Source organism: Lactuca serriola, chromosome 5, assembly GCF_051521515.1.
Source record: "Lactuca serriola cultivar US96UC23 chromosome 5, Lser_US96UC23_V15, whole genome shotgun sequence".
NCBI classification, from domain to species: domain Eukaryota; kingdom Viridiplantae; phylum Streptophyta; class Magnoliopsida; order Asterales; family Asteraceae; genus Lactuca; species Lactuca serriola.
In genome coordinates, this window is record NC_136412.1 from 14,498,824 (window position 1) to 14,526,576 (window position 27,753).

Genomic DNA, 27,753 nt, shown 5'->3' on the forward strand with positions numbered 1-27,753 from the left:
TTTCAAGTTGTAGCTTCATCCATGAGTGTTATGAGCCTTGTATGTGCATTTTTGGTGGATTATAGTGTATTTCAAGAAGTGGTAGCTTAGTGTAAGGTGGTGGCTCAAGGAAAGGCTTGTGGATATGGACTCTTTGCTACCTTTTCATCTCATTGGAGGTAAAATGTTCTTAGCTTGATCATTAAAGGTTGAGATCTATGATTATATGGGTTTTTGGTGCCATTTTGACCTCTTGAGCAAGGTCTAGTGGTTGGAGACCACTCTAGGAGTTTTAAGTTGCCACTCTTAGCAGATCTGAGGTTATAAGTTTATAAAAATGCTTGCTTGATGTGTAGATATGGTCCATGCATGTTCTAAATGGATTAAGATGGGTATTATTGGGTTAATTTGGTCATTAGGTCCCTTTGAGTCATGAAAATGTATAAAGGCGCCGACTTTATGCATTAGGAGATTTATTTCGAGGTTTCCTGAAGTTTAGACGCAAAGTGCTTAATCGGTTAATTCATAAATTGAGTTTGGAGGATCTGCCCTTAGGTCCTGCATAACTAGAAGTATGCCCAATGTACCTCCTCTTTGGTCGTGATTCAGATTTCTTGAGTGCGCCTAGCGTAAGCTGAGAGTACGCCCCATGTTCATGGTTTTGTGGGCCTTTGGGCTTGTTTCATGTTTCGTCTTCGGATATTGGTTGGGTTTTATGTGTTGGGCTTTTGGTCAGAGGAATTTGAGAGTTTTGGGACTTTTGAACATGTCTAGTTTGGCCAAGATTTTGTATTGGGCCTTGGTGGGCCTAATGGTTTGGGGCTTTAGTGGGCCTAATGGGTTTGGACCTTTGGGCCAACGGGGAATTATTATTGCCCCAGGAATTGTCGGGCTTTTGGGTTAGGCCCATATGGGGTTGGACCCAATTTGGAAAATTGGGCTATGAATGGGCTTTTATGGATCTTATAGTTTTGGGCCATGTTAGTTTTGGGCTTAGGCCTTGGTTTTGAGTCTTGATGGGCTAGGGGTAAAATGGTCATTTTACCAAGAGTTTGGATTATTGATCATGGATTGGAATTCATGTAACACCTATAAAAATCATGCAAAATTTAAACTTTTTCAAAACACTTAAAACCATTTATCATTTCAAAGTTTGTTTTCAAAAGGGTAAATGGCACAAAAAACACTCTTTTTACACAAAAATTCGATTTTGACACCGTGTTTTTTTTGTATCAATTTTGACACTGTGTTTTCCAGTTTGTTACAATTCTGACCACTTGACCAGTTAACCAGGTTACATGCTGACGTGGCATGACGACGTGTCAGTTTTAATGATATGGCATGCTGACATGTCAAAATTGAATTTTTTTTCTCACAAAAACACTAAGTTTTCATTTTTTTCAAATTTGACACTAAGTTGAATTTTTTCTTTCAACTTTGACACTATGTTTTTTTGTTCCAAATCGAACATCATTTTTTCCAATTTTGTTCAATGTTGACAATTTTCTATCTGAAACCGTATAAATATTTTTTTTAATACATTTAAACCGTATAAATATGTTTTTTTTCATTTAAAAACCATAGTTTTGTATAAATACATATATTTTTTTACACTCAAACCATATTTTTATGTATAAATATGTATTAGTTATATAAAAATTGTATTTTATATATGTGTTTGGAGGTTTGGAGACGTGTACTCGATCAAAACTCGGATATCAAGTTTGCAACCCATCAAATTTTTATATCTTATTAGAAGCTTATAGTTAGTTTGATTATGATGATATAACTAATGCTTTGAATGTAAGAAAAAAAACACATTGTATTTAAATAAAAATGTGGTTTTTAAACGAAAAAAATATGTTTATACGGTTTAAAATGTAATAAAAAAATAAATTTATATGGTTTCAAATGGAAAATAGACAAAATTGAGCAAAATTTGATAAATGATGTTCGATTGGAACAAAAAGAACATAGTGTCAAAATTGAAATAAAAAATTAAACTTAGTGTCAAAATCGAAAAAAAGTGAAAACTTAGTGCTTTTTATGGAAAAAAATCAATTTTGACACGTCAGCATATAATGTCAGCATGCCACGTCATCAAAACTGACACGTCATCATGCCACGTCAGCATGTAACCTGGTTAACCGGTCAAGTGGTCAGAATTGTAACAAATTGGAAAACACAGTGTCAAAATTGACACAAAAAAAACACGGTGTCAAAATCGAATTTCTATGTAAAAAAGTGTTTTTTGTGCCATTTACCCTTTTCAAAATAGTATGTAGCACCGTAAAATTTCAAACAAATTTTCACATTTTAAAAACAATTCAATTCACAATATTATAAAACACATTGTTTCTTATATTCCACATAAGTCAAAATCCCAAGATCATAACATATAAACAAAGCTCCGCATGTGTGTGTACTGATCATGCCGACGCCTTCCCGCGATCCTCACTAGTACCTGAAATACATAACACAAACATTGTAAGCACGAAGCTTAGTGAGTTCCCCAAAATACCACATATAACACATATTAGCCACTCAAGGCTATAACTCTGGTGGGCCCTAACTCTGTGGATCCCCTGGTCCTCGCTCTGTGGACCTTCCGGTCCTAACTCTGATATACTCACAACATAAATCACATAGAAATAATGCAGTGCAACACATCACATAGATAGCATACAAGATACTCTATCACATAACTTTGGTTACCTACGCAAGGTAAAGTATAGTGAGAAGACTCACCTCGGATGTCTCGATAATATCTCGCTCGCGTAACACTGATCTAGCCTCTGCCTAAACACATAAACGATCATCTCAATTAATAACGGCTCTCCAGGCTAGACTAAATCCTCACTCATCCTCTAAGAAGGATAAAAGGCCATTTTACCCTTCAAATAGTTCACAAGTCCAATTGTTGACCAAACCCTAAAAGTCAACAAAAGTCAATGGTCAACCCTTTGACCAGACTCGCCGAGTGCACAATTGTGACTCGGCGATTTCAGTCATGAAATCAAGACCTCAAAACCCCTAATGACTCACCGAGTCACTTCCCCAACTCAACGAGTCACCAACTGTGTGATTCATGGGGGAAAACTATCCTACTCGCCGAGTCTGTTCTTAGACTCGGCGAGTTCATGCCATGCTCAAACTCAAATGACCTCCTGAGGTCAGATCTGTTCCTCCAATCCATAGATCTGGCCTTACCAACCACTATAATCACATAAAGGTCTGACCTTTACACTCATGCAATGACCAAAAAGCTTCTTTGGGTGAAATAACCCCTAAAATGGCAACCTAGGGCCATATCTCTAATGGAGTAGCAAAAAGCAATGTGAATGGGACTCTCTGGACCTTTTAAGGTCCAGATCTAAAAAGAACTCCACCTTGGGACCTCACATACTTCGAATCCAATCCAAAGAATGCACAAGAAAACCCTGGATTCAACTAGAACACCAAATACACGAGTTTGAGCACAGATTAATACCTCTAGTAGCCTCCTCTGATGAATGGATGATAGATCTGAGCTCCTCAACCTTCCTTGTTTGACCTCCTTCCTTCTTTCTTGCAAAATCACACTTAGAATGATGAAATAGCCCTCCTCTTACACTAAAAGCCTTCTCTCTCCTCTCTAGGGTTTCTCAGGGGTCTGATAGCCGCAAATGGTGGCTAAAAGGTCCTTAAATAGGGCTCAGGCCCCGTAGAATTAGGGTTTCATTAAACAGCATGGACTCGTGGAGTCCACGCATGGACTCGCCGAGTCCGCCATTAAATTAGTCCGACCATGCGCGATCCTACTCGGCGAGTCTGAGCGCCTACTCGCCGAGTCCCTCTCCAAAACTCAATATAAATGCATAAAATAAGATACTTGGGAATCTGGATGTTACATAGTAAATATCAGAGTATCCCAGTATCAAATCATAAAATCATAACATCAAGAGGAGGGGTACGATCATGCATTCGCCTTCTCGCGATCACCAGAGGTACCTGAAACAATAAACTGAAACTCTAAGCCTGAAAGCTTAGTGATTTACCCCCAAAATATCATAATCATATCATCTCAACAAATACAGAACAACATGCATAATGAGCCTTCAACTTGACTGGACCGCCTCGCAGGCCTTCAGTCTAAAGTTCCTACATGCATAGGCCATATACAACTAATGCTTGGTCTTAATCCATTAAGACCTTATTCCTACATGCATAGGCCATATACAACTAATGGGACCTCGTTTTTTATCACTCAAGGTCCCTTCAAGAGTCTAGAAGGACAACCCTTTTCGTCCAAATCACAACATGCACCACCTTATGGATTTTGGGACAAGAAATGCTTCTAATAAAGAAAAATGGTGAGATCTATGCATATATGCATAAAGTTTGGAACATTATACCTTCTGGAGCTTCTTGAGCGCAAGCTAACTTTAGATCTAGAAGCTTGATCTTCTTCTCCAACACTTAGATGCAAAACCTTCCTCTTAAAGCACTCAAGAACACACCAAATAAGCTTAAATACACAAGGAAAGGCTAGGTTTTAGGGAGGAAGAATGAAATATGTGAAGGGTGAGGTAAGAGAGGTTTTGATTCTCATATTGTTGCTTATATAGCCCCATACCTGAAATATTAGGATTTTATCCTGACATTAGTACGCCCAGCGTACACAAGTGTACGCCCAACATACTAAGGCGGACTTTAGTATGCTTAGCGTACTCCCTTTTGGCCCAAGTTTGCAAACTTGGCCCTTAAACTTATCTTGGCTCTTTACTTCCAACCCCAAGGACTATAAATGACAAGGTAAAGATAGAAGAGGGTTCGGGAATACTTGCCAAATCTCTGGATGTTACAATTCAGTTGCTTATTGGATGTTGTTTTGGTATTTCTAGCTTGGGAAGTCGTCGGGGCAGTAACCAGGGTTTCTTGTAGTGAGCTTCAGCATTCGAGGTGAGTCTCCTCACCATATCCATGGGTCGACGGTGATGGGTTATCAGCATAACAACAACCTATGTGTTCATGCAACCCTAATTGCTTTGGATCAAAGTTTTTCACTAGTTGAACATGCAAACTGAATACAAAAGCAAAACCCTAGATCTAGCATATGTAATTCGAAAATTACACAATAAAAGGTTTTTGATGTTTACCATACTTGTTATCCAGCAATAATAAGAACACCTTGAAGATCATTGACTCTTGAAAGCTTAGTGCCTCAAATCTTGCACCTTTAATGGCTTATAAACACCACTAGCAAGAAGATGAGAGGAGAGAGGAGGAATGCTCCAAGAAAATTGTCTAGGGTATCTAATACACAAACATTGGCATAAAATCATATGTGATGGGACTATTTATATAGTTGTGGACTGCTTAGGAAACCCTAATTTCCTGGTTAAGGCTTAAGAAACCCATGGACTCCTCATCAAGAGGCCTTGGACGAAAATATCATAGGGCTTCCTATAATTTTCGTCCACTCCATTATAAGGAGTCCAGTAGCCCAATTTTACAACTATCAATGATTTGCAAAACAACCCGCGTTTTTTTAATCAAATCCTTTAATCCTAAAATTAATTCTAAATTAATTTCTAATTAAATACTAATTAACTAACATGATTTATAATTAATATATTATCTTCATAATACATTAATAAATCAACTTATTATTCCAAATAATAAATTCAACCTCTCTCTCCAAAAGTCATCTTGTCAAGTTGCTAGGGTGAAGGCAACCCAAAAAGACCATGCTACTATCAAATCAAGTACACACCAATTATAGTTATGGTCTTAGACACCTAATCCAACAATTTCCCACTTGGATAAGTGTAATAACTATAATTGCAAGTATGACCTCAAAATTTGACTAGCAATCGTAGCTTTCAAAAGCCGTTGTCAAACTCTAACCTAGTCATTTATGTGTCCTTAGATAATGGATCAAATATTCCTCCATTCTGCAAGATATCATATGGACATGAGACATGGATTATAATCAATCTCTCCGTCCAAGATTTGTCTCCCGATTTCTGATTTATGACGACTGATAATAGACTACTAATTGAACACATCAATTCAGTCCAGGCTTGGCCAAACACTTTAGTTGTCATCATCAAATCATCGAGGGGCCCACATATATCGCTTTTCCTCGTTAGGGAAAAGGAATGGATAAACTTCGACTCATATGCTTGTACTATTTACTCACCAAATCACACACAACAATATGTTTTATAACATCAAGTTACTGATGCGTTTACGTATTATCAATGCACAACTGACTCATAAAAAACAACGCATATGTCTCCATTTCAAGAATATAAGATATCATCGTCTCAAAATTATTCGTGATAAAATCCATGAAGTAATTCATTGAGAGTTGATTTAATCCAATACTTGAATCCCATTTCAAAAGTACTTGTGAATGTTGCAGCAAACCATTGCCATGTCTAAACCCTTAGACAATCTACAAGCTAATTCACAACAGTCTTAATTCACTACTTACTTCCACAATATGATCGACTATGGTTGTTTTGAATAATCCAATTATTCGGAAAGTAAAACTTGCGAAGTGAAACACAATATAATTAACTATGGTATCAAAACTATTGAATATAAATAAAACACTTATTATTTAATCACCATATTAATTAGACTTTATTAATTGTATAATGTTTCAATTAATCAACTAAACACTTGAATGAAACATTAGTCATGCCATGTTCTAAACATGCATACTATGTCTCTCTATGCTCCTTCCTTTGTGAATAGATCGATTGGACATAACTCCAATGATACTCATATCACAATTCCAAATCCTTATTAAAAGTGTAAGAATTCCAAATTCTCGTCACCACCAAATGTGTTAGAGTCTAACCTTGCATGCAATATCCTTTTATGATGATGTGTCATGAAATTCACAAAGACTTTGCCAACAATGTCACAAAATTCTCCAATGAAACTTTGTTACTTAAAACAATTTCATGGTAATGAAGTATCAGATTCAAGGTAACTCCTTGAACACCTTCTTTGTATTATGGTTTCTAACTCACATTCAGATTCCAACAACCAACTCCCATTATGAAAACATTTCCATATTCCCTTATGACACTCAATTCTAATCAAGAATTATCCCAATCTGAAACACATCATTATGGTCCGTTCGAACACTATACTTCCAACTGTCCACAAGCAAAAAATCCTCAATGAACTTTAGATTGTCCTTTAATAGTTGTTCAGCAACTCTAGTCATATCCAATTCCAGTCCTTTTCCCTTTTTAATGCCCTAGGCATTTGGGAAAACTAGAACAAGTGAATACTATAACATATATGATCAATCCTATATCTTAAGCATATGGGATTTGAGAGATAAAGTCTTACATAAAAACATGACACTTGATCAGTCTTTTGCTATAATATTTCCATATATATAATTTCCTATGGTGAATCATTTCAATACGATATGCATATATGTTCATGACCAAGTTCCATTAAATCTAAACTTTTAGATTTGAAATGAAGTATCAGACCTCTCTGCCCTATAACTTTCGAAACAATTTTCAAATATAGCAATTTGAAAATTGAAAACTTTGTTTCCTATAAATAACATTGCCAACTTGCAACACTTAGCCAATCATGCTCCCACTAGCATAATAATTATACTCTTGCTAGCGTAACAATTATGCTCCCACTAGCTTTGACATGTATTTAGAAATCAATCAGACCTTTTAGAAAATCAATGCTCTTGACTTTCTTACTAAAGTTCAGATTTCTAATACGTGGTGCTTTGATAAGTCTTCATCTAGACTTCTCAAGCTCATACACCTTTCATTAGACATCATACGTGTGTGTTTAAACATTTTCAGAACTTATGACAATAATTCCTGAACGTGTAAACTATTTCTTGCCAATTCGAACTATGAAAAGGGATACCGTAATCATATATCAATTCAGATATTAAATCTACTAGTGAAAGTGTTTCATCATAATCAATTTCATGAACTAGAGCGAAAACTTTTTCCACCTAGATTTTATGGTGTATATGTTCCTATCCATGTGATTTATCAATTCCAACCTACAATCATAAGATAAGGTTGAGGAAAAACTAAAAACAAATTTAGTTTTCATTTCATGGACTGAACTTTGCTTATTCTTAATTTCTTGCCTTCTGGTAGCACAAGGGCCTACTAACCCTTCCAAGTTGCCAATCAACTCACTTTCATTGACCAACATACTCTCACTGACTAATATGCTCTACCTATTGCAATCAAATGAGAACTTATAAAACTAATATGCATAGTCAACTTTACTAGAAGGTGTACAGAAACAAGAATGTGTCAACTTAACACGGATACATGATAGGTTATCAACCTCAGGTTGTGCGCTAGGGATAACCAAAAGGTTTATTCTTAATTGACTCTTGAAACTATTCAAGATCATTTAGACTCCTACTGACTCCTTGACATATTAGTATTCGGTTAAGGAACATTCCTTAACAAACAATCAAAGGGCAGAATAGGATCTTATCAAGACAACATTTCATCCAATTGGTACTGGTTTATCTTTGTTTTAAACAAAACATCACAACTACCAATTTCAAATGTGCTAGAGTAAGAAAACATTTCTACTCCACATTTCATGAGGTGTTATAAACCTACTTAGTTTGAGTTTTACTTCAAGGTACGATTTGTAGTTACTAGAGTATGACTCTAAAACTTGATTTGGAAACGAAGTATGATTCATCTCATGATTAAACTATCACACCAACTATTGATTTCTCTGCCTAATAAATTCTTATTCGTTCTGCTACTCTTTGAAACTTTTTCAAAGAATTAGAATTAAACTTAATATTATAAGTATAACCATATTTACTAAACCATCAGCAAATCATGACGAATAGATTTATCATCTTTTGTGGTGGATCCAAATAGTCCACATCAATGTGTACCAGATCCATTAGTCCTTCACTTTGATTCACATAAACATGTGATCAACGAATTAGTCTTAATCTTCCAAAGATCAAGATTCTCATACATCACACAATTCGAATTGTATGACTCCACGTTTCATCCAACTGAAACTTTGGTGATGAGAATTTCTTTTCACTTGGTTGATTAAAACATTACCACAAATGATATAATCAAGAATCAATCCATACTTAACATTGCTAATGGAAATATAACCATCAATTTTCATAAATGTCATTGCAAGGAAATATAAAGTAAATAAGATAAAACCAAAAAATTTACTTTATTGATAAAATGCATAAAAAAATTATCCTTACAATGCAAATATATGAAAACTATGTATCTAGAAATATTTCCTAAGCAATCTGTTAATTTATCATAACTCCTAATCATCAGCTAAAATATCTTATCCTCGAACCATGCCATCGAAATTCATCTCTCACAATCATAATTGGCTTTCTATTCTTAAGCTTCCTTCTTTCTCTTGGATCCTACAAAACATCAAAATGTGATCATCACATCATATATTAAGAATCTATTAATAGGAACTTAATAGAGTTAGATATTGTATGTACCCGAAGTAAATTCATACAACTTGACTTCAGTATCTCTAAGATCTTTTAGGTAATCTGGGCAGTTTCGCATCCAATGCCCCTTCAATTGGAAATAGAAACATATAGACTTTTTGGTAATGGCACATGGGACTATCTCAGAATTGGTTTTTCTCTTTACTATATAGTCAAATGGTTTGACCTTTGCCGATCCCTTTCCATTGGAAAGAGGAACCTTTTCTGGACTACCAATGTTGCCATTATTATTCTCCATGGAAACATGGGCGATTCGTCCTCCAAACATATTTGCTTGACCAACGCACTTTAGCATTTCTGCTTTAGCAACTATTAGCAGATATGTCAGATCAATAAGGGTCATGTCGTTGTCAGTCAAATAGTAGTCCTTAACAAACTGACTATATGACTTAGGAAGCGAGTGAAGAACCAAATCAACAGCCAACTCCTTTGGGAAAATGACATCCAACATTCCCAATCTGTCAGTGTGCGACTTTATGTTTAGAACATGTGCACACAAAAAATTTCCATCTAGGTGTTTGCATGCCAATAGGGCTTGAGTAACCTTAAACTTTTAAATTTGATGAAAACGTGGGTCGGGGAGAATCACGGGAGGTAGTGGAGGAAGAGTTGCAGAAGTATGACTTCCAGTTCCACCATTTGAAGAAAGGAAGATTCTTTCACCTTGATCAACTTGTGGAAGATCGTCTTCAGAAAGAGAAGGAACACCATTTCCAGGAAGACCATAGTTGTCTGAACTTGACATCTATAAAGGGAGAATGAAAATTCAAGTTAGTTGATTTATTTAATCCTTAATTGTTAACCAAAAATTTTAAATTAACGCTAGGATCCATATTTTCGATTCGAATTCTGAAGAGGGATGTCGTAATCAAATTTGAATCTATTTTAGGTAGGTAACCATTTACCAGTTTCAATCTAAATGAAACTCCTAGATCTTTTGAGACTCATTGAACTATTCAATGACATGTTTAATCTCGATTATGCTCTCACTTTTTGAGTGGGATGCCGAAGATCACAAACGGGATGTGAATAACCATGCAAATTAGCTTGGAATTCTCGATGTCATTTATCACCTAATCAATGTGCCGGTTAACCACACACGCTCCATTGATCAATGATAATTTATGAGACACCCATTGCCAACAATATTGGTCCCATATTAGTGTGCCGGTTAACCATACACCCTCCACTAACGACCAATAAGGTGCAATGTGCAATTTCATGGGTTAGCATCAAATTCACATTTCTCCTAAAGTAACTAAGAATGAGATTTTAGAAAAGGTTTAGTTACTTTATATCATTATACTTTTAATGAGAGTTTAGTGTCCTATCCTACCCATTTGGCTAACGACCCTCCACTAGTCAAGAGTACGTTGGGTAAGAATGGATACCCAATGGCGGTCATTTTGCAGGTCGCTTCCTTAAACACCCCTTATAGATCAGCTTCGTGAATGAGGTCTACTAACGGTAAGACTTGCTTTTCTTGTGTGTGTGTGTGTGTGTGTGTGTGTGTGTGTGTGTGTATATATATATATATATATATATATATATATATATATTAAACTTTTAATTCTATAATAGTATAAGGGTGTATTTTAAACTTTTAAAATACTAAGGGTTTAATCTTTTAATAAATTAAACTTTTAGTTTAATTAAATTAAAAACCTTTATGGATTTATTAATTATATTTTAAATCAACTTTAATTAAATTATTAATAACATCCATAAGGATGTACTTTAAACCGTTTAAAATATTAGGGTTCTTAAATTTAAGATTTCAAAATTAAACCATTTAATTAAATTTAAATTGTAAAACCATTGGGTATATTTTTAAAACTATTCAAAAATACTAGATCAAATTTTAAATAATTAAATTAATGAATTAATTTTGTCAATATCTTAAAATTTGGTCATATCAATTATCTTGACGAGTCAACTCGTTGAGTTCAGGGCAGTGAACTCGTCGAGTTGGACCAACTTGTCAAGTCCCATGTGGAACTCGTCGAGTTCCATGAACAGATTGACGAATCTGTTCCCTCCTCCTTTGGACAATTCACATATGCATCAAATTCAACTGAAAAACATCTTAGGCTTTGATACCACTGATGGGTTATGAGCATGACAACAACCTATGTGTTCATGCAACCCTAATTACTTTGGATCTAAATTTTTCACTAATTGAACATGCAAATTGAATATCAAAGCAAAACCATAGATCTAGCATATATAATTCAAAAATTACACAATAAAAGGGTTTTGATGTTTACCTTACTTGTTATGTAGCAATAACAAGAACACCTTGAAGCTCCTTGAATCTTGAAAGCTTAGTGCCTCAAATGTTGCACCTCTAATGGCTTACAAACACCACTAGCAAGAAGATGAGAGGAGAGAGGAGGAATGCCCTAAGAATTTCGGCTAGGATATCTAATACACAAGCATTGGCCGGAAATCATAGGTGATGGGGTTCTTTATATAGTTGTGGGCTGCTAGGGTTTTCTAAAGGAAACCCTAATTTCCTGGTTAAGGCTTAAGCAACCCATGGACTCCTCAACAAGTGGCCTTGGACGAAAATCTCATTGGGCTTCCTATAATTTTCGTCCACTCCATTGTAAGGATTCCAGTAGCCCAGTTTTACAACTATTAATGATTTGCAAAACAACTCTCGTTCTTTTAATCAGTTCCTTTAATCCCAAAATTAATTCCAAATAATTTTTGATTAAATACTAATTATATAACTTGATTTCTAATTAATATATTATTTCATAATACATTAATAAATCAATTTATTATTCCAAATAATAAATTCAACCTCTCTCTCCAAAAGTCATATTGTCAAGTTCTTAGGGTAAAAGCAACTCAAAAGGACCATGCTACTATCAAATCAAGTACACACCAATTATAGTTATGGGTTTAGACACTTAATCCAACAGAAGACACCAATGTCGGCCTATTATGCGTTATGTGGTATGCTAGTTGTCTTTGTGATATGTGGTATTTTAGTTCTTTATGTGATACTTGTATGGAAGACCTCGGGGGTGCCCAAGACAATTGGATATCAGACTATGGGGGAAGCCCATGGCATTCCAGGCTAAGACCATGTGGGGGTTCCAATGGCACCGAATTAAGATCGTGGAGGGTTTCGATGACATCCTTATATATTTGTATGCATGATTTATGTGGACTTATGTGGTTTCATGTGTGGTATGTTTTGGCAAACTCACTAAGCTTTGTGCTTACGATTTTCATTTTTGTTTCAGGTACTCCAGTTTTCAAATTAAAAGTTCGGGACAATCGCATCGCATACACCCTTGTTTTACGAAATATGTGATCTTTGGGAATGAACTCTGATAATCATTTTATTTAAAATGGTTTTCAATGTTTGGATAACTTTCATTAGTGTTTTGTCTATAACAAAAAAATGGAATTTTTTCCGTGTAAAGCTCATTGCATTAGAATATCATTCGTGTGCTTTATATTTTTCTTTTGGTACATATGTGTTAATAAATTAAAATCAAATCAATTGGCCATCTTTTTCAAGTTTCTTACTAAGTTTCTCTTCAGTTCATTGTTTTGCTTCCATTGTTACAACACATTGCAGGAAATTCTTGACAAAACCTTCGGTTTTGATCTCCTTGGCAGTGGTTAGCTTGATGGAAAGGGTATTGTTCGGAAGCAAAAGAAACACATTGTTTTCTCATATAATTTGCCATTTCACATATGTGTTTCTTTTATTATTTCATAGATTTTGAAACTCAAACACAGAAGAATATTTTAACACCATTAAATCAAGTCAAGATGGACCATTTAACATATAATTTTCGAGGAGTTTGAGATAATGTAATGTTTCTTTTGTGGTTTCACCAGGGGTATGGGTATGTTCTGGTTTGATATATATCATACAAAACCTTAAAGTCGATCAGAGTCTCCGCTTCTCCTATTGCAGTTAACTTAAAAACATTTGTATATCTTGTAAACCCATGATCCAGATGCCCTCCTTCCAGTATCTCAAGGCGATCTGATGCAGTTACTTCATACTCCACAATCTTCTCCTTCTGGAAATTCAGTTTAGGTACATCTAACAGAAAAATCCATGAAAAAGAAATCAAGAAATCATTCTACGTAAGCCATAAACATGATCCAAACAAGGAATCAAGACTTACGTGGGAAGAATTTGAAGAGTAATATGCTTCCAAGGCCGCCATCTCCTTCAAGCATCTCGACTTCCCTCACCATATCTGGTAAAACCTTGGCCACTACGTGCCTTAATTAGGTCACTCGACATAACCTTCCATAAGTCTCTGATGGGCACACAAACCTTCAGTTGAACTATATCTTCCTTCATCTTTAGCCTATTCGATGTGTCGACCATGTGTTCTGAGAAATTATATATTGCATGTTAACTGGTCAAGATTCCTCGGATGATGAATTGTCTATCAACACAAAATGAGGTTTGGTAGTTGCAGAAGGTTAATAAAGGAAATATGTACGAATCTTAGGTGGTATAGGACAAAATTGGCCACAAAGCATCTCTTTCCATTGATCTAAGCATCTTTTGGCAGATGATAATAAAGCCAATGTCCTTGGTTATAGTCGCTCCTAAATTATATTTTAATTTATAAACTAGATATTCAGACATTTCTCTTGAATATAACAAACTTTTCAGTGAAATCACCACTTTACTATTCAAAATCCCACGATTGTTTGCATCTTCTTGGTATGCGGTTAGTTCAATGGAAAGGGGATTGTTTGCAAGCGAATTAAATAACCATCTTAGTAGAGTGCTTCCTTTATTTAACTTTTCATAGACTCCGAATAACAAACACATGAGAAGAACATTTCAACAAAATCAAATCAAGAAGGAGCGTTCAACAGATAATTTTCAAGGTTTTTGATGTAAAGAAATGTTGCTTTTATTGTATCGCCTGGGATATGAGTATAATCTGGTTTGGTCTCATACAAAACCTTCACGTCGATGAGTGTCTCCCCTTCTCCTACTGCAGTTAACTTAAAACCAGTCGTGTATGAGGAGAACCCATGATCCAGATGCCCTCCTTCCAGTATTTCAAGAGCGATCTGATGCAGTGATTCGTCAAACTCCACAATCTTCTCCCTTTGGAAGCTCACTTTCGGAACATCTGACATAAGAAATATCAAGAAATTGATCATATATACTACCAAAAGTCAGCAAGCCATAAACATGAACACAACAAGGAATCAAGACTTACGGGGAAAGAATCTGAAGACTAGAATGCTTCCAAGGCCACCATCTCCTTCAAGCAACTCGACTTCTTCCACGATATCCGGTAAAATCTTGGTAGTTATGTGCCTGATGTCACTCGACATCGCCTTCCATAAGTCTTTGATGGGCACAGCAACCTTAACTTGAGCTGTATCTTCCTTCATCTTTTGCGTTTAGATCCTAACTTTTCGATGCACAGACCAAAAAGTTATTAACCATTATATTGCATGTTAACTGCCCAAGATTTGTCAGAAAACGAAATCATTATGAATACAAAATTAACGAGGTAGTTGGACAGGATTAATAAAGTAAAAATTGGTGGAATGTTTGGTTGTATAGGACAAAAATGGCAGCTAAGCATCCCCTTACATTATCTTCTTTTTCCTTAGATGCACTAAATTCTACAAAGATACAATATAATATTTTATTAAAAAAATCATTATTTGTTAATTATATATCAATAACTATTGAACTCAAAAGGCACGTTGAGGGAGGGATAAAATGGACAATTGTATAGGGCCTAATTTTTTTATTATATTGTATATGCAAATATATTTATATAACAAAAACTTATAATAACGATAATGACCATTTTTTCTAGCCTCTTCAGAGCGAGCATTTGGGGATATTTAAATCCTCAGGACCGACATTGAACTCTATATTTTTATTGAATGACAATATGACATCCATTATGATTGAGTTTAATTAATTAAACGACACCTAAACGTTTCAACACATTTAACCATTCCATTAAAATACACATTATGGAAGCTTTAAGCATCTTTTGACTAATCTATTATTTATGAGAGATGCTTAGTATACAACAACTTTTCATCATACAAAAATTTGTATGCTTTAGAAGGTTGTATATCTTTTGACTAGCCATCAATTTACTATCGAGATAGACTGTGCGGGGTGCATCCTTAGAGTGATAAATATTGACTTGAGAAAACGGGGTCCGAAGACAACACCCCTAGGTACAAGGTTGCAAGGGGCAGTGCCCCAGAGGAAAAGGGCCCAAATATATATTTCCCACCAAAAGTTGTTAATTTTGTTATGATGACATGACGTTGGTTTTTCCATTATAACTACCATTAACAACCATCTTCCATGTATAAAAAGAAAGTTGGAGGTTGCATGAAGAGTTGACACAACATAATAACCGAAATTTGTTCCTTCTTTTTGCATCAAAATGTCTCAAAGAACCCAAAACATACTCATGGTATTATGCATTTATGAATCAAATTATTCTTGTAGTCTGGTTTGGTCTCTTGGATTATCTCATAGGTCTGCGTTCGTGTAATCCAAGAATAAGGGTCGAATTACATATTTTGAAAGTGTTTTCCAAACACGATCTAATAGAGTATCCAAGTTATTGTTATTCCAGTCCCTTAAAATCTAACATACAACAACCTAAGAAGTTAAAGGAAAAGCAGAAAAAATTATGAGCAAATTCTCTAAAAGGCATATGAATTATTTCGAGTGGGCAACAATGTATGCCATTTAAATATAACGACCCTTAGAAAGTGTTAACACTTAGTCCGAAATGTAGAGATGCAAAAGAAAGGTTAAATCACTCCTAGAAAAAGAACAAAAATGTCATCGAGAAGTTACACTAGTTCTTCGATGTTCATGTTGGGTTAAACTTAATTGAAGATGATGGGTTCAAATTAGAAGAAATTGTCCGCTCAATGGGTAGGGACAAAGTGAAAAGGAAAAAAGTCTTCTTCAAATGCATCGAGATTCTGTGGAGTAACGTAAGGGAAATGTAGAAAATGATGATAAGCTTCAAACAATATAAATTGAATTTAAACAAACGTTTGACTTTTGAAAATAAAAATCAGCAAGAAAAAAAATATATGCACGAGGAAAAAAAAAGACACGTGATGAAAAGCAAAATGCGCATGATGAAAAACATTGTCTCAAAGATATAAAATTGTTATGCAAAATACAAACCATCTTTTAGGCAAAAAAAAAAGCACTACAGATGATATTCATGTTGAACATCGACATTAAGAAAAAATATCTTAGCTAAACTGGTATTCGTCTTTGTATTATGTTTTTATTTCAGTTACGTATGTTTTTTCCAAATAATGAAATATTTGCATAGTCATTAAAGGAAAAATGATTTAATATGGTAATATACTTTTTATTTTATACACATTTAGTTATTGATTTTTTTGTCCTTGTTTTTTTGTAAACATTCAGTTCTAATAACCGATTACTTTAGGTTAAACTAAAGAAAAAAAAAAAAAAAACATAACAGGGTAATATAATTTTCAGTTTGTACACATTTAGTCCTTATGACTGGTTTCTTCAGATTCTACTCACGACATCCTATGTGGGACAATTATTAATGATGTGTTCTTATATGTGGCTCGTACCTAGGGGTGATAATTCTCGACCCAACCCATAACCCGACACTGACCCAATCCGAAAATAGACGGGTTTAGGTTGAGATTTTTGACCCGCCAACCCACCAACCCGTTTATTTCATGGGTTGGTTTGAGTTATCTGTTTGGGTTCGCGGGTCAACCTGTATATAATTATTAATGAAATTTGATTTTCATCCGTATTCGTAATATTCTGTATCATTGTATTACTTCCGTATTCATATGTGACTAATCTGCATTTGTAGTTCATTAATCAGAAAAAAGAGAAATATATGTCGTTCTTTTCACGAGTCACGAACGAAGAACACATCCGTTTTCTATGAATGTTTTCATTTATTCATTTTTATTTGGATGTTATTGACTTTATGAATTTATGTTGAAAACCCTTTTTTATGTTAATTACTTTAATCATTTTATGAATTTACGTTGAAAAGCCCTCATTATTTAAAATGTATTGTTTATTTATTAAACGGGTTATATGGGTTGGGTTTGACTCATTAACTTGTCAACCCGCAAACCCATATACTTAAACGAGTTATATGGGTTGAGTTGGGTTGAGGTTTCCAACCCATGACCCGTCAACCCATATATTATATTACAAAAACATACGTAACTAAAATACAAAAACATACGTAATATTTCATACGTAACTGAAATACAAAAACATAATACAAAGATGAATACCAGTTTAGCTAAAATATTTCATTATTTGTGTTTATTAACATTTTTTTAATTTTATTTATGAATTAAATTATAGTATTTTAAATTAAGTAAAAAAAAATTGGGGAAAATAACCATGAACATTTCCTGATTTTGGAAAAGCAACCGTATGAGGAGAAAATGAGATGGCGTCGAGGTCACACATAAAAATGAAAAGTGGAATATTAGTACATCCTTTGATCTTATATTATAAATTATTTTATAATATTTTGAAGAGCAACTGGAGAATGATCCGAAAATAAAATGACGCTAAACGACACGTAAAAAATTGAAAGGTGAAATATCAATATTTTAGTCTAATATTATAAGTTATTTTACATCAACTAAATTTAAATTTAGGATGTTTGTCGTTGGGAATGATAGTATCATTGATGTTGGTTAGGAAAAATAACCTTTTTTTTTAAACTATATCTAAAACTTTCCATGCTTGTCATCTTTCTTCAATAACTTTTCTTAATTATATCTAAAGTAGTCTTAAGTAGCTATACTATACTCGTTGAATTTACATGATATATAAAAACAATCTTCAACCATTCCACATGTGTTTTTCCCCATTGTTATTTCACAGATTCCAAAACACAAACACATACAAAATGTCAACAAAATCAAATCAAGATCAGGGTCCATTCAAAAGATATTTTTCGAGGCATTTGATGTAATGGAGTGTTGGTTTCAATGTCTCTCCAGGGACATGAATATGGTCAGGTTTCTCATACACAAGCTTCACTTCCATCAGTGTCTCCCCTTCACCTACTTCTGTAAACTTAAATCCATACATGTATGATGAAAATCCATGATCCAAAGGCCCTCCTTCCACTATTTCAAGAGCAATATGATGCAGAGATTCATCAAACTCCACAATCTTCTCCTTCTGATACCTCACTTTTACATCTAACAAAAAAACAAATCCAAAAAAAATCTTCCTAACAAAAACCCGCAACCCAAAAAATGCTCAACAAATAAGGAATCAAGGATTACCAGGGCGGAATTTGAAGATGAAAATGCTTCCATGGCCTCCATCTCCTTCAAGCAACTCAGCTTCCTCCACTATATCTGGTATAACCTTGGGCACTATGTGCCTTATGTCACTTGACATTGCCTTCCATAACTCTTTAATGGAGACACCAACCTTCACTTGGGCTATATCTTCCTTCATCTTTCACTGTATGCAGACCAAGTCTTCTCAACCATTTATATTATATTTGTTGGAATGCGAATTATTTAATTATTATGTATGAAAACAAAATGAGGTGTTTGCAGAAGATTAATAAATTGAAAATTTTAGAATCTTTGCTTGTGAAGGACAAAAATAGCATTTAATTAAGCATCCCCTTAATCCATTGATCTAAGCATCTTTTTACTAATTCGTCGTTGATATTGATACTACCAAATCACAAAGAATAGCAATATATTTAACTCTCAGTAAAGCTATCATCCTATAATATATTTTGTATATCGATCACTGAATAAATGGTTACAACTTACAAATAGCATAAACAACAAATCTTATTACTACAACAAACAAAATTCAAAACAAAAAACTTTAATATTTTGATTTTTGATCATCTTCCTCGTGGATTTACGAGTTGAGAAAACACAGCACTTGTGGCATCTTCATCTGTGCAGGACTGGGCCCCATCGATCATACTTGTGCTGTGTTCAAAGGGTTCAATGGGAGTAAATGGGATCCCTTGTATATGATTTGTGCTGTTATCTTCAGGTTCCATTAAAGCTGCTGAAGTCTCTTCAAGCTGCAAAGCATACTCCAAGTTCCATAAAACATCTCCCATGGAAGGCCTGTCAACTCCATATTCAGCCAAACACTTCTCAGCAGTCTCACCAAATTTCTTCAAAGAAGACATGTTCACTTTCCCAACAAGATTCCCATCCATAATTTGATCCAACATTCCCTTCTTTTGCCACGTCATCGCCCACTCAGCAATGTTGACTTGGTCTCTCGGAAGAACCGGATTTAAAGCCGGTCTTGTACAGATAACTTCCATCAAAACAACCCCGAAAGAATAAACATCGGATTTTTCTGTTAACTGTTGTCGTCTGAAATATTCGGGATCTAAATACCCGAAACTACCCTTCACAGCCGTGCTGACATGGGTTTGGTCGAGAGACGGGCCCGCTTTCGAGAGCCCGAAATCCGCGACTTTCGCTACAAAATTCTCATCTAACAATATGTTTGTTGTTTTCACATCACGGTGAATTATGCTCTGGTTTGCACCCGTGTGGAGATAATGCAAACCACGAGCAGCTCCGATACAGATCTCCAGCCGTTGCTTCCATGGCAACGGCGGGAGATCTGTACCGTACAAATGGCTCCTGAGGGGGCCATTTGCCATGTACTCATAAACAAGGATCATTTCGGACCGTTCATCACAATACCCGATTAGGGAAACGAGATGACGGTGCCGAAGCTTCGATAACATCTCGATTTCGGTTCGGAATTCCGCGAGACCTTGTTCGGATCGCGGGTTTCCTCTTTTAACAGCTACACTGGTCCCATCTTCCATTGTACCCTTGTAAACCCTACCAAAACCACCCACTCCAAGAAGCAAATTTTCATCAAATTTGTTTGTGGCATCCATGATTTCTTGAAAAGTAAAGTTTCTTCCAAGATTGCACGAAGCTAATGAAATGCAACTTGCGGTTGCGCTTTTTTGAGACGCGGTTGACATCTTTGTCATTGTGAGTGAGTTTCCGTGTAATGGAAGAGGGAGCCATGAAGGCTTCGGGTGGCTCATTTTCGACCTTCGGGCCACCACACAACAAAAGCAAACACCGAGTAGAATTATAACAGCTGAAACCCCAACAATTAATCCCACAATGACACCTGTCTTCTTGTTCTTTTTCGGAAACACAACAAGATTCTCAACCGAATTAACCCCGTCTAAGCTTCTAGCTTCATTGCTAATTTTCAAGATTTCAAGACCATTCAAAAGCACGTTTGTATCTTCAGCAACTAGATCCGGTCCAATGCTAATAGTCAGAGTACTCTGGTCACCAGACGAATTGCATATAAAATCTTTGTAAGCAGGGACATCGAGGTTACCAGTTAAGCTCGATAAATCAAGATCAGTAAAAGCAGTCTCGGAGTTTATATACAAATTGAACACGAGGGTATACAGCGAGGTGCTCACAATATCGCAAAAATGTAAACGCACAAAGTAAGTGAAATCTGGATCCACAGGAAGAACCCAAGTGATGTTGAAATCCAAATTGGCGACGTTGGCATCTCCCATTGTTTGAGCGGTTGCGTAAACCCAATTCGGTGCGATTTCTGGTGTGACACTCTCGGTGTATTTTATCATCGATGGGCTGATCGAGACATTTGCAGCAGAACCATTCACATGGAGATACTTGTTATCGTTTTCCCATGTTCTTCCTAATGTATCATTTTTAGGAGTTAATTTCGGGCCACCCATATTCAAACGATGCACAGTTTCAAAGGCGCGATCTGATAGACCGCTAATTGTGGCAGATGGGAACACGAATGTAGCCTCGTCGGGGATCATATTGTCAGGGATGGAGATAACTTCAATTGCATTAATGAATGCGACCGAGTTGTTTGAAGGGACGAAATTGAGAAGCAATGTATCGGAAGTCACGTTGATCGAGTATTCTCTAAAGAGATGACTAGAACCTTTGTAGCTTTTGAAACTGTAATTGTTTAAGAGCACGAAGTTTTGGGTGACTACACTGAACGAAGACGATGTGAGGTTGTGAGATGGAATTGGGTAAAAGTATAGACGAACCCAATGCCGACCCTGTTTCTTGATGTCGAATTTGTAAGAGGATGTGGTGGTGAACAATCTGGCCGATTGGTGGATGGGTAATGGAACGGTGGAATTGGAATGGAGTGTGTTTGAATTCTGGTGGCTATTCAGAGTGGTCATTGATGATTCGTCTGAATCAGGAACATAAGTCTGACCAAGAAAAGTTACGTTTTGGGAAGAACCACAAGCGATTAAGTAGCGATCCACAGGGCTGAATGAAGCAGATGATTGATGAACATATGTAGATAGAACAAACGCGAGAACTAGAGAAACCCACGTCAGGAAACTCATTTTTTGAAGAATCTGAGTATTTAAATCACCAAATTGGTAATAATTTGAACTTAAAAGATTCAATCCCCAAATTTATAATAATTTAAACTTGAAGATCCAATCATGAGGCAATCAAGTAGCTATCAAATATCAATAATCAATAAGATTGAATATAGAAGAATCAAGCAACCCACCTCAACAAACACGTGTTCTTGGACATCATAGTCTATAAATTCCCAAATTAGTTGTCAAGTAAACTTAAAGATTCCAGATTCAAGCAAAAAAAAAAGCAATGCGGTGCTGTACTGCTGTGTCTATAGCTGAAAATCAAAGAAAGGAAGAAGGTAAAGTTCAATACCATGAAAAGTAAAGAACCCCAGGGATCTATTAGAAGCAATGTTGAAACCAGTAGCTTAGTTAAACTAAAGAAGATTTTGCTTAAACAGAAACTAGGGTTTTGGGTTTCGAATTGAGCGATAGGAATTTGGAGCAAGTTAGCTTGATTCTGAAGTAGCTTTTGTTACCTCATTTGGAACGTAGTGAGAAAATGAGTAGAATGGGGTAACACCGTCATGAGAAAGCTGGAAGCTTTTTGCAATTTGCTCCACAGCTCTTTCCAGGCTGGTATATTAGGCTGGCGGTTTACAGGAAAAGAAGAGAAATAAAGGAACAAGATTAAGATGGTGGAACCCGCAACCAGGTTTTCCAATCCAGGGTTGTATTTGGTTCCGGTATCTACACATGGGGTCTGGGTGGCTTGTTGCTTCTCGATTTGTGGCAATTATCCATGAAAATGTTAAAGAATTATCATTTTGGATATTTTTCCATATTCGATTTTCTTTTTTTTTTTTTGGAATACATACTTATCTGGGTATTTATCTTTTTGTTTTGTTTAGATTTGGATAACTTTTTTTTTTCATACATATCTAGGTAACGGACTTGTTCAAAGTGTTAATATATAACCATTATGACCGGTTGTAACAAATTACAACCGGTCATAATAGTCATATGTGAACACTTCCAACAAAATCGTTACCTGGATGTTGGTGATTTGTTATCATCAATGTTATTTAAGTGTAATGGGATTACTTTGTTGGCTAAAAATGATCTTGATAAATATTAAACAAGTAAGGAATGTGTGGAGTACACACTTGTTTAAGTTTGATCAAGTATCAAAGTATACTGTCATTTAGGGGAGAAGCCCCTTAACGAACGAGGGTTCGGGGGCAGGGCCTTAAGTTTACTGTCATTTAGGGGCCATTTCTCATGCATGGTTGGGTTTAAGCTTCAAATGTGGACACTTTATCAATCTAGGACCAAAGGAACACTAAGAGTGGCAACTCTAAGCTTCTAAAGATCAAGATCAAAACTTTATACCTTACACAAGCTAGAAATAAAGCAGATAACCCGGATCTACAAGCTTCTCCTTGAACCACCACCTTGCTCCAACCTTCTCATTCTAGAAAATGGGACAAAACACACCAAAATGCACTCAAAAGACATTCCAAGCTCAAGAACACTCAACAATGGTGTTAGGGTTTCATGGAGGCTAATTAGGGACAAGAGGGAGGCTGATAGAAAAGATCCTTGGGTCATAATGTTCTTTATATAGTGCTCAAATCCTAAATATTAGGGTTTTGGGGTCTGGACACGTACACTGCGCGTACTTCCTTATACGCAGCACGTACGTGCATGGCATCCACGTCACATTTACACTAGTATGTCCAGCGTACATAGGGTGGTACGCCCCCGCGTACAACACACCTTAAGCCCAAAATAAAAAAATGTTCAATGACTTCAAGGCCCAAACTCTAAATAATTAAATAACCAAAGTTAATTTAATACCTTAGAAATATCAGGCATTACAATTCTCCCCCACTTGAATCGGATTTCATCCTCGAAGTCCGCTGCCCCAAACAACCCTAGATAATGCTCTATCATCTCATCCTCGGGCTCCCAAGTCCACTATGACCCCTTGTGGTGCAACCACTGCACCTTCACTGTTGGGGTTCAAAAATGGCATCGACTAAGTCCTCGCACGATGGCCTGGAGTGTCGCAATCGAATGTCTGGTCCTAGAGGGCTGAATGCGCTATATAGGCAAGGTTGCGCCCTTTCTAACACCAATTTGATTTAGATCAATCGGCAGCGTTGATGCTTAACAATTGGTATCAGAGTAGGAGATTGTGTAATCTATACGCATCTCTTCTGTTTGTTGAGCTACTAGGGGTTCCGCTGATATTGGATCTTGTTTAGTCATCTCTATTGTTTTTCTGACGACTTACTGTGATCTTTATATTACCCTATTATTTGTTTAGTTTGCACATCTGATTCGTAACAGGTTACAAAGATCTTGTTAAAATGCAACACGACGACTCCAGCATTAACTCCTTGAATATCTCAAGCAGTATTGGATCAGCTACAAGGATCCCAATTCTCTTCCCTCATGAGTATAAAGTTTGGGAGCTCCATTTTGAAGATTATGTTCTTGGTTCAGACGATAATGTTTATCTAATATTGTAACACCCCATTTATTAAATAATTAAATAGATAAAATTAATGAACAAATAGTAGCCCTAAAATAAATAATTACCTAGCAAGGTGTTGGTCGCGAGGAGCTAAATGTTACAATTTTAGAGATTGGGGGTTAAAAATGTAAAATCCGAACTTAATTTGTAAGTATTATTGAAGGCGGGGACTAAATGGTAATTTCTGAAGATATTTTGAAGACAGGGGCTGCCTGGTAATTATTTGGGCTATTTATGAAAAGAATTATGGAAGGAAGGGCTAAAGGGTAACTTTTGGAGTTAAATTGAAAACAAATGTTGTGGGTAGGGGCTGAACTCGGTAAAAGGTACAAAATTAGAATGAACACGAGATTAAACCCGGTTCCACTCTTCTCTCTCGTGACTTCACCCAAACCCTAAACCTAATCCACACTTTCAGCCGCCACCATTGCTGAGGAAGTTTCTAGCCGTCATCACCTTAGGAGCCCTCCTCATGCTGCCATTTGCTTCACCGAGTTCGAACAGCCACCATTCCTGCTTGCTACCTGGTCAACATACGTCACTGTTACATTCCCCCGCCACCGCTAGTGACGTTAAGGATTGCCGGTAAATCACCGGGACTAATGGGAGGAGCCAAGAACAATGAAAATGAGGTCGTGAATGACTGGAAGGCCCCCAAAAAACAAAGGAAACTTATCACCGCCGCCTGCTCTTGTCGTTCCGCCACCTGCTACCACCATCTACCACCGCCGGCCACCACAAGTTCGGGAATTTGTCATCCAGCAGTTGGGGTTGTGTCTACAGGACTTCAGCAATGTGAGGTGAGTTACCTTCCAGTGGCGGTGGGTCTACGGCCTCAATGTTGGCCCACCAGTAGGAGTTGTATGCTAGATGATTGTCTTTGTTATATTCATCTAGGTTGCTGCTACCTGTTATGTTTATGTGCTAGCATGATATGATGTTATGTAATAGTGGTAGTAGGGGTGAAATAGTCCCCAGTTAACGGTCGATAGCACCGAAGGGGTATATTAGTACCAAACTATGATATACATATTATGATATATGTGATATGATATTATGTGGTAGTAGTAGGGGGTGAAATAGTCCCCAGTTACTGATCGACAGGACCGAAGGGGTAGGCCAGCACCCAAATATGCTAGGCAGTATGTGATTTATATGTTTATGCTATGCTTTTATGTGGTAGTGGTAGGGGTAAAGTAGTCCCCGGTTACTGGTTGAAAGAGACCAAAGGGGAGGCAAGCTCCTGATTACCGGTTGAAAGATACCGAAGGGGTAGGTCGAGCACCCAGATATGCCTAACATGGGGTAGGTTGAGCACCCCGGTATGCTCAGCAGGGTAAGTCAGGCACCCAGATATGCATGGCAATATGTGATTGTATGTTATGTGGTATGATGGGCAAACTCACTAAGCTTCGTGCTTACGGTTTTCAGTTTTGGTTTCAGGTACTTCATTTTCAAAGGAAAGAAGTCGGCGCGATCGCAACACATCACACTATGTTTTCGGCACAAGAGATCCTTGGGATTTCACTCTGATATTACTTTATGATAACATGTTTGATTATTAACGTACTGGTGTGACATGATATGTTATTATGAATGTTTTTGTTATACTGTTGGTGTTATAATAACCTAATTAAAAATGAAATTTTTGGCCTTGAATTTTGGGATGTTACAAATATGGGAAGCCATTAATCTAGGTCCATTCGTTCACACAGAGACCAAAAGAAAAATCAAAACTCAGAAAGAATACAACCAACTGCTTCTTGACGTCAAAGATGTGCCTCAAGATGAGAAAGAGAAACTTATTAGCAATGTTAAAGCTATGAGGATCACCATATTTGCTTTGCATGCAGACACGTTTCGCTTGGTTAGTTTGTGTGATACTGCGAAAGATATATGGTACAGGCTCAAGGAACTTTACTCCACTGACGCAGATCTTGAGCATTCAACTCAAACACTCCTGCTTTCGGAGTTTGGGGCTTTCACACAAAAGCCAGAAGAAAATCTGAGTCAGACCTTCAATCGCTACAACCATCTTCTCAGCAGGATGACCAAACATGCCATTGGACGAGAAGTGATCGGCCAAAAGGTTACATTTATGAATGGGCTTAGGTCCGAATGGATGGCAATCGTCTCTATAGTTAAGGCGCACAAGCAGTTTAAGAGTTATTCTTTAGCTAAGCTGGTTGGAATTCTTAATGCTCATGAAAGCAAAAGTTGTTTCCGGTATAGGGTCTCTTGCTCTTGTTGCAAAAGGCAAGACTGTTTCAGAGGATGAATCTAAATCCTATCACTCTGAATGTTACCTTACTAATGAGGAGTACGCCTTCATGGTTTCGAATCCCAAGAGATTCTCAAGGAAGAAATTTCCAATGAACAAAAATAGAAATTGGAAAGGAAATTATAGCTCAAAAAAGGTGAAGGAAGAAAGCAAAAGCACTTCACAAAAGGAAGAGGAGAAGAATGAGAAGAAGGTCGTTGGTGACTCTAGCTATGATTGCAACTATTGTCATGGCAAAAACCATTTGGCCAAGGATTACATGTTGAGGAAGCTGAATGAGAGAAAAGATTCAGAAGATGATGAGGCATACTACATGAGAAAGTTAGAGGAGAACAAGAAGAAGAAAATTACTGAGAACTCTATGCCTGCTTTGATTGTGTAGTAAAATATTGCTGAAGATGAGTTTGGAGGAGTCGAAGTCTGGTCAACAGATTCAGAGGATGATGAGGTTCGCAAGCCCACACATGGAAGGGGATTCGCTGCGAAGGAAGAGAGTTCTTAGTTTGTAGGCAAGTGTTTGATGGTGACAAACGAAGGGTCACAAACGCAGAAGAGTGCCACTAGAAGTGGAAAAGGAGATGACAGTTGTTTCGCAGCACAGCCAGTTCCAGAGTAGATCAATGAATGCGAACAACTGATTAACAAGGTACAGACTAGTACGCGGGGTGTACTTGGGAAGTACGTAGGACATACTAGGCACGGGAGTCATGGGTGCTCCTTTGAGTACGTTGGGCATACCAAAGTTAAGCATGGCATACTCCAGTCAGACCCAAACCTTAATTTAAGGTCTTGGATCCTATTTAAGCTTCTTAACTCAACACCAAACCTTATTATCTTCAGCCACCATCCCTTTAAACCCTAGAAACAAAATCCTACCCTCCATTGGTGTGGTTCTTGATCTTTTGGAGTGTTTTCATGCATATTGGTGATCATTGAATAAGAGGGAACTTCTTGGAGAAGTGTAGGATTGCTTGGAGCTTTTGGATCCAGCCTTTGTGCACCTTGATATATCTTCTGGAGGTATAAAGTT

At 36.6% G+C, this 27,753-nt stretch overlaps 3 protein-coding genes and 1 pseudogene across 4 annotated transcripts; all 4 read right to left on the reverse strand.

Moving 5' to 3' along the window:
* Positions 1–13,293: 13,293 nt before the first annotated feature.
* LOC145052038 (phytohormone-binding protein CSBP-like) lies at positions 13,294–14,145 on the reverse strand (annotated as a pseudogene). The gene is made up of 2 exons (XR_013683943.1): positions 13,669–14,145; positions 13,294–13,583 (listed from the first exon to the last, which is right to left on the reverse strand). The product of XR_013683943.1 is annotated as a phytohormone-binding protein CSBP-like (transcript).
* A 120-nt stretch (positions 14,146–14,265) lies between these two features.
* On the reverse strand, positions 14,266–15,040 carry LOC145052039 (phytohormone-binding protein CSBP-like). The gene is made up of 2 exons (XM_078999857.1): positions 14,734–15,040; positions 14,266–14,643 (listed from the first exon to the last, which is right to left on the reverse strand). Exons 1-2 carry the CDS (start codon positions 14,909–14,911, stop codon positions 14,360–14,362), a joined length of 462 nt encoding a protein of 153 aa, XP_078855983.1. The 5' UTR covers positions 14,912–15,040; the 3' UTR covers positions 14,266–14,359.
* A 3,330-nt stretch (positions 15,041–18,370) lies between these two features.
* Positions 18,371–19,039, reverse strand: LOC145049284 (phytohormone-binding protein CSBP-like). Its single transcript, XM_078997714.1, has 2 exons — positions 18,839–19,039; positions 18,371–18,751 (listed from the first exon to the last, which is right to left on the reverse strand). Exons 1-2 carry the CDS (start codon positions 19,014–19,016, stop codon positions 18,477–18,479), a joined length of 453 nt encoding a protein of 150 aa, XP_078853840.1. The 5' UTR covers positions 19,017–19,039; the 3' UTR covers positions 18,371–18,476.
* A 215-nt stretch (positions 19,040–19,254) lies between these two features.
* THE1 (protein kinase family protein) lies at positions 19,255–22,613 on the reverse strand. Its single transcript, XM_078999858.1, has 2 exons — positions 22,440–22,613; positions 19,255–22,235 (listed from the first exon to the last, which is right to left on the reverse strand). Exon 2 carries the CDS (start codon positions 21,934–21,936, stop codon positions 19,423–19,425), a length of 2,514 nt encoding a protein of 837 aa, XP_078855984.1. The 5' UTR covers positions 21,937–22,235; positions 22,440–22,613; the 3' UTR covers positions 19,255–19,422.
* Between the last annotated feature and the right edge of the window lie 5,140 nt (positions 22,614–27,753).

What these genes read in the sequence shown, in the direction of transcription:
- LOC145049284 (XM_078997714.1), bottom strand. Translation starts at nt 19,016, where the DNA reads ATGAAGGAAGATATAGCCCAAGTGAAGGTTGGTGTCTCCATTAAAGAG. An exon ending in CATCTTCAAATTCCGCCCTG is followed by an intron (nt 18,752 to 18,838) that starts GTAATCCTTGAT and finishes TTTTTTTGTTAG; the next exon opens with ATGTAAAAGTGAGGTATCAG.
- THE1 (XM_078999858.1), bottom strand. Translation starts at nt 21,936, where the DNA reads ATGAGTTTCCTGACGTGGGTTTCTCTAGTTCTCGCGTTTGTTCTATCT.
- LOC145052039 (XM_078999857.1), bottom strand. Translation starts at nt 14,911, where the DNA reads ATGAAGGAAGATACAGCTCAAGTTAAGGTTGCTGTGCCCATCAAAGAC. An exon ending in AGTCTTCAGATTCTTTCCCC is followed by an intron (nt 14,644 to 14,733) that starts GTAAGTCTTGAT and finishes TTCTTATGTCAG; the next exon opens with ATGTTCCGAAAGTGAGCTTC.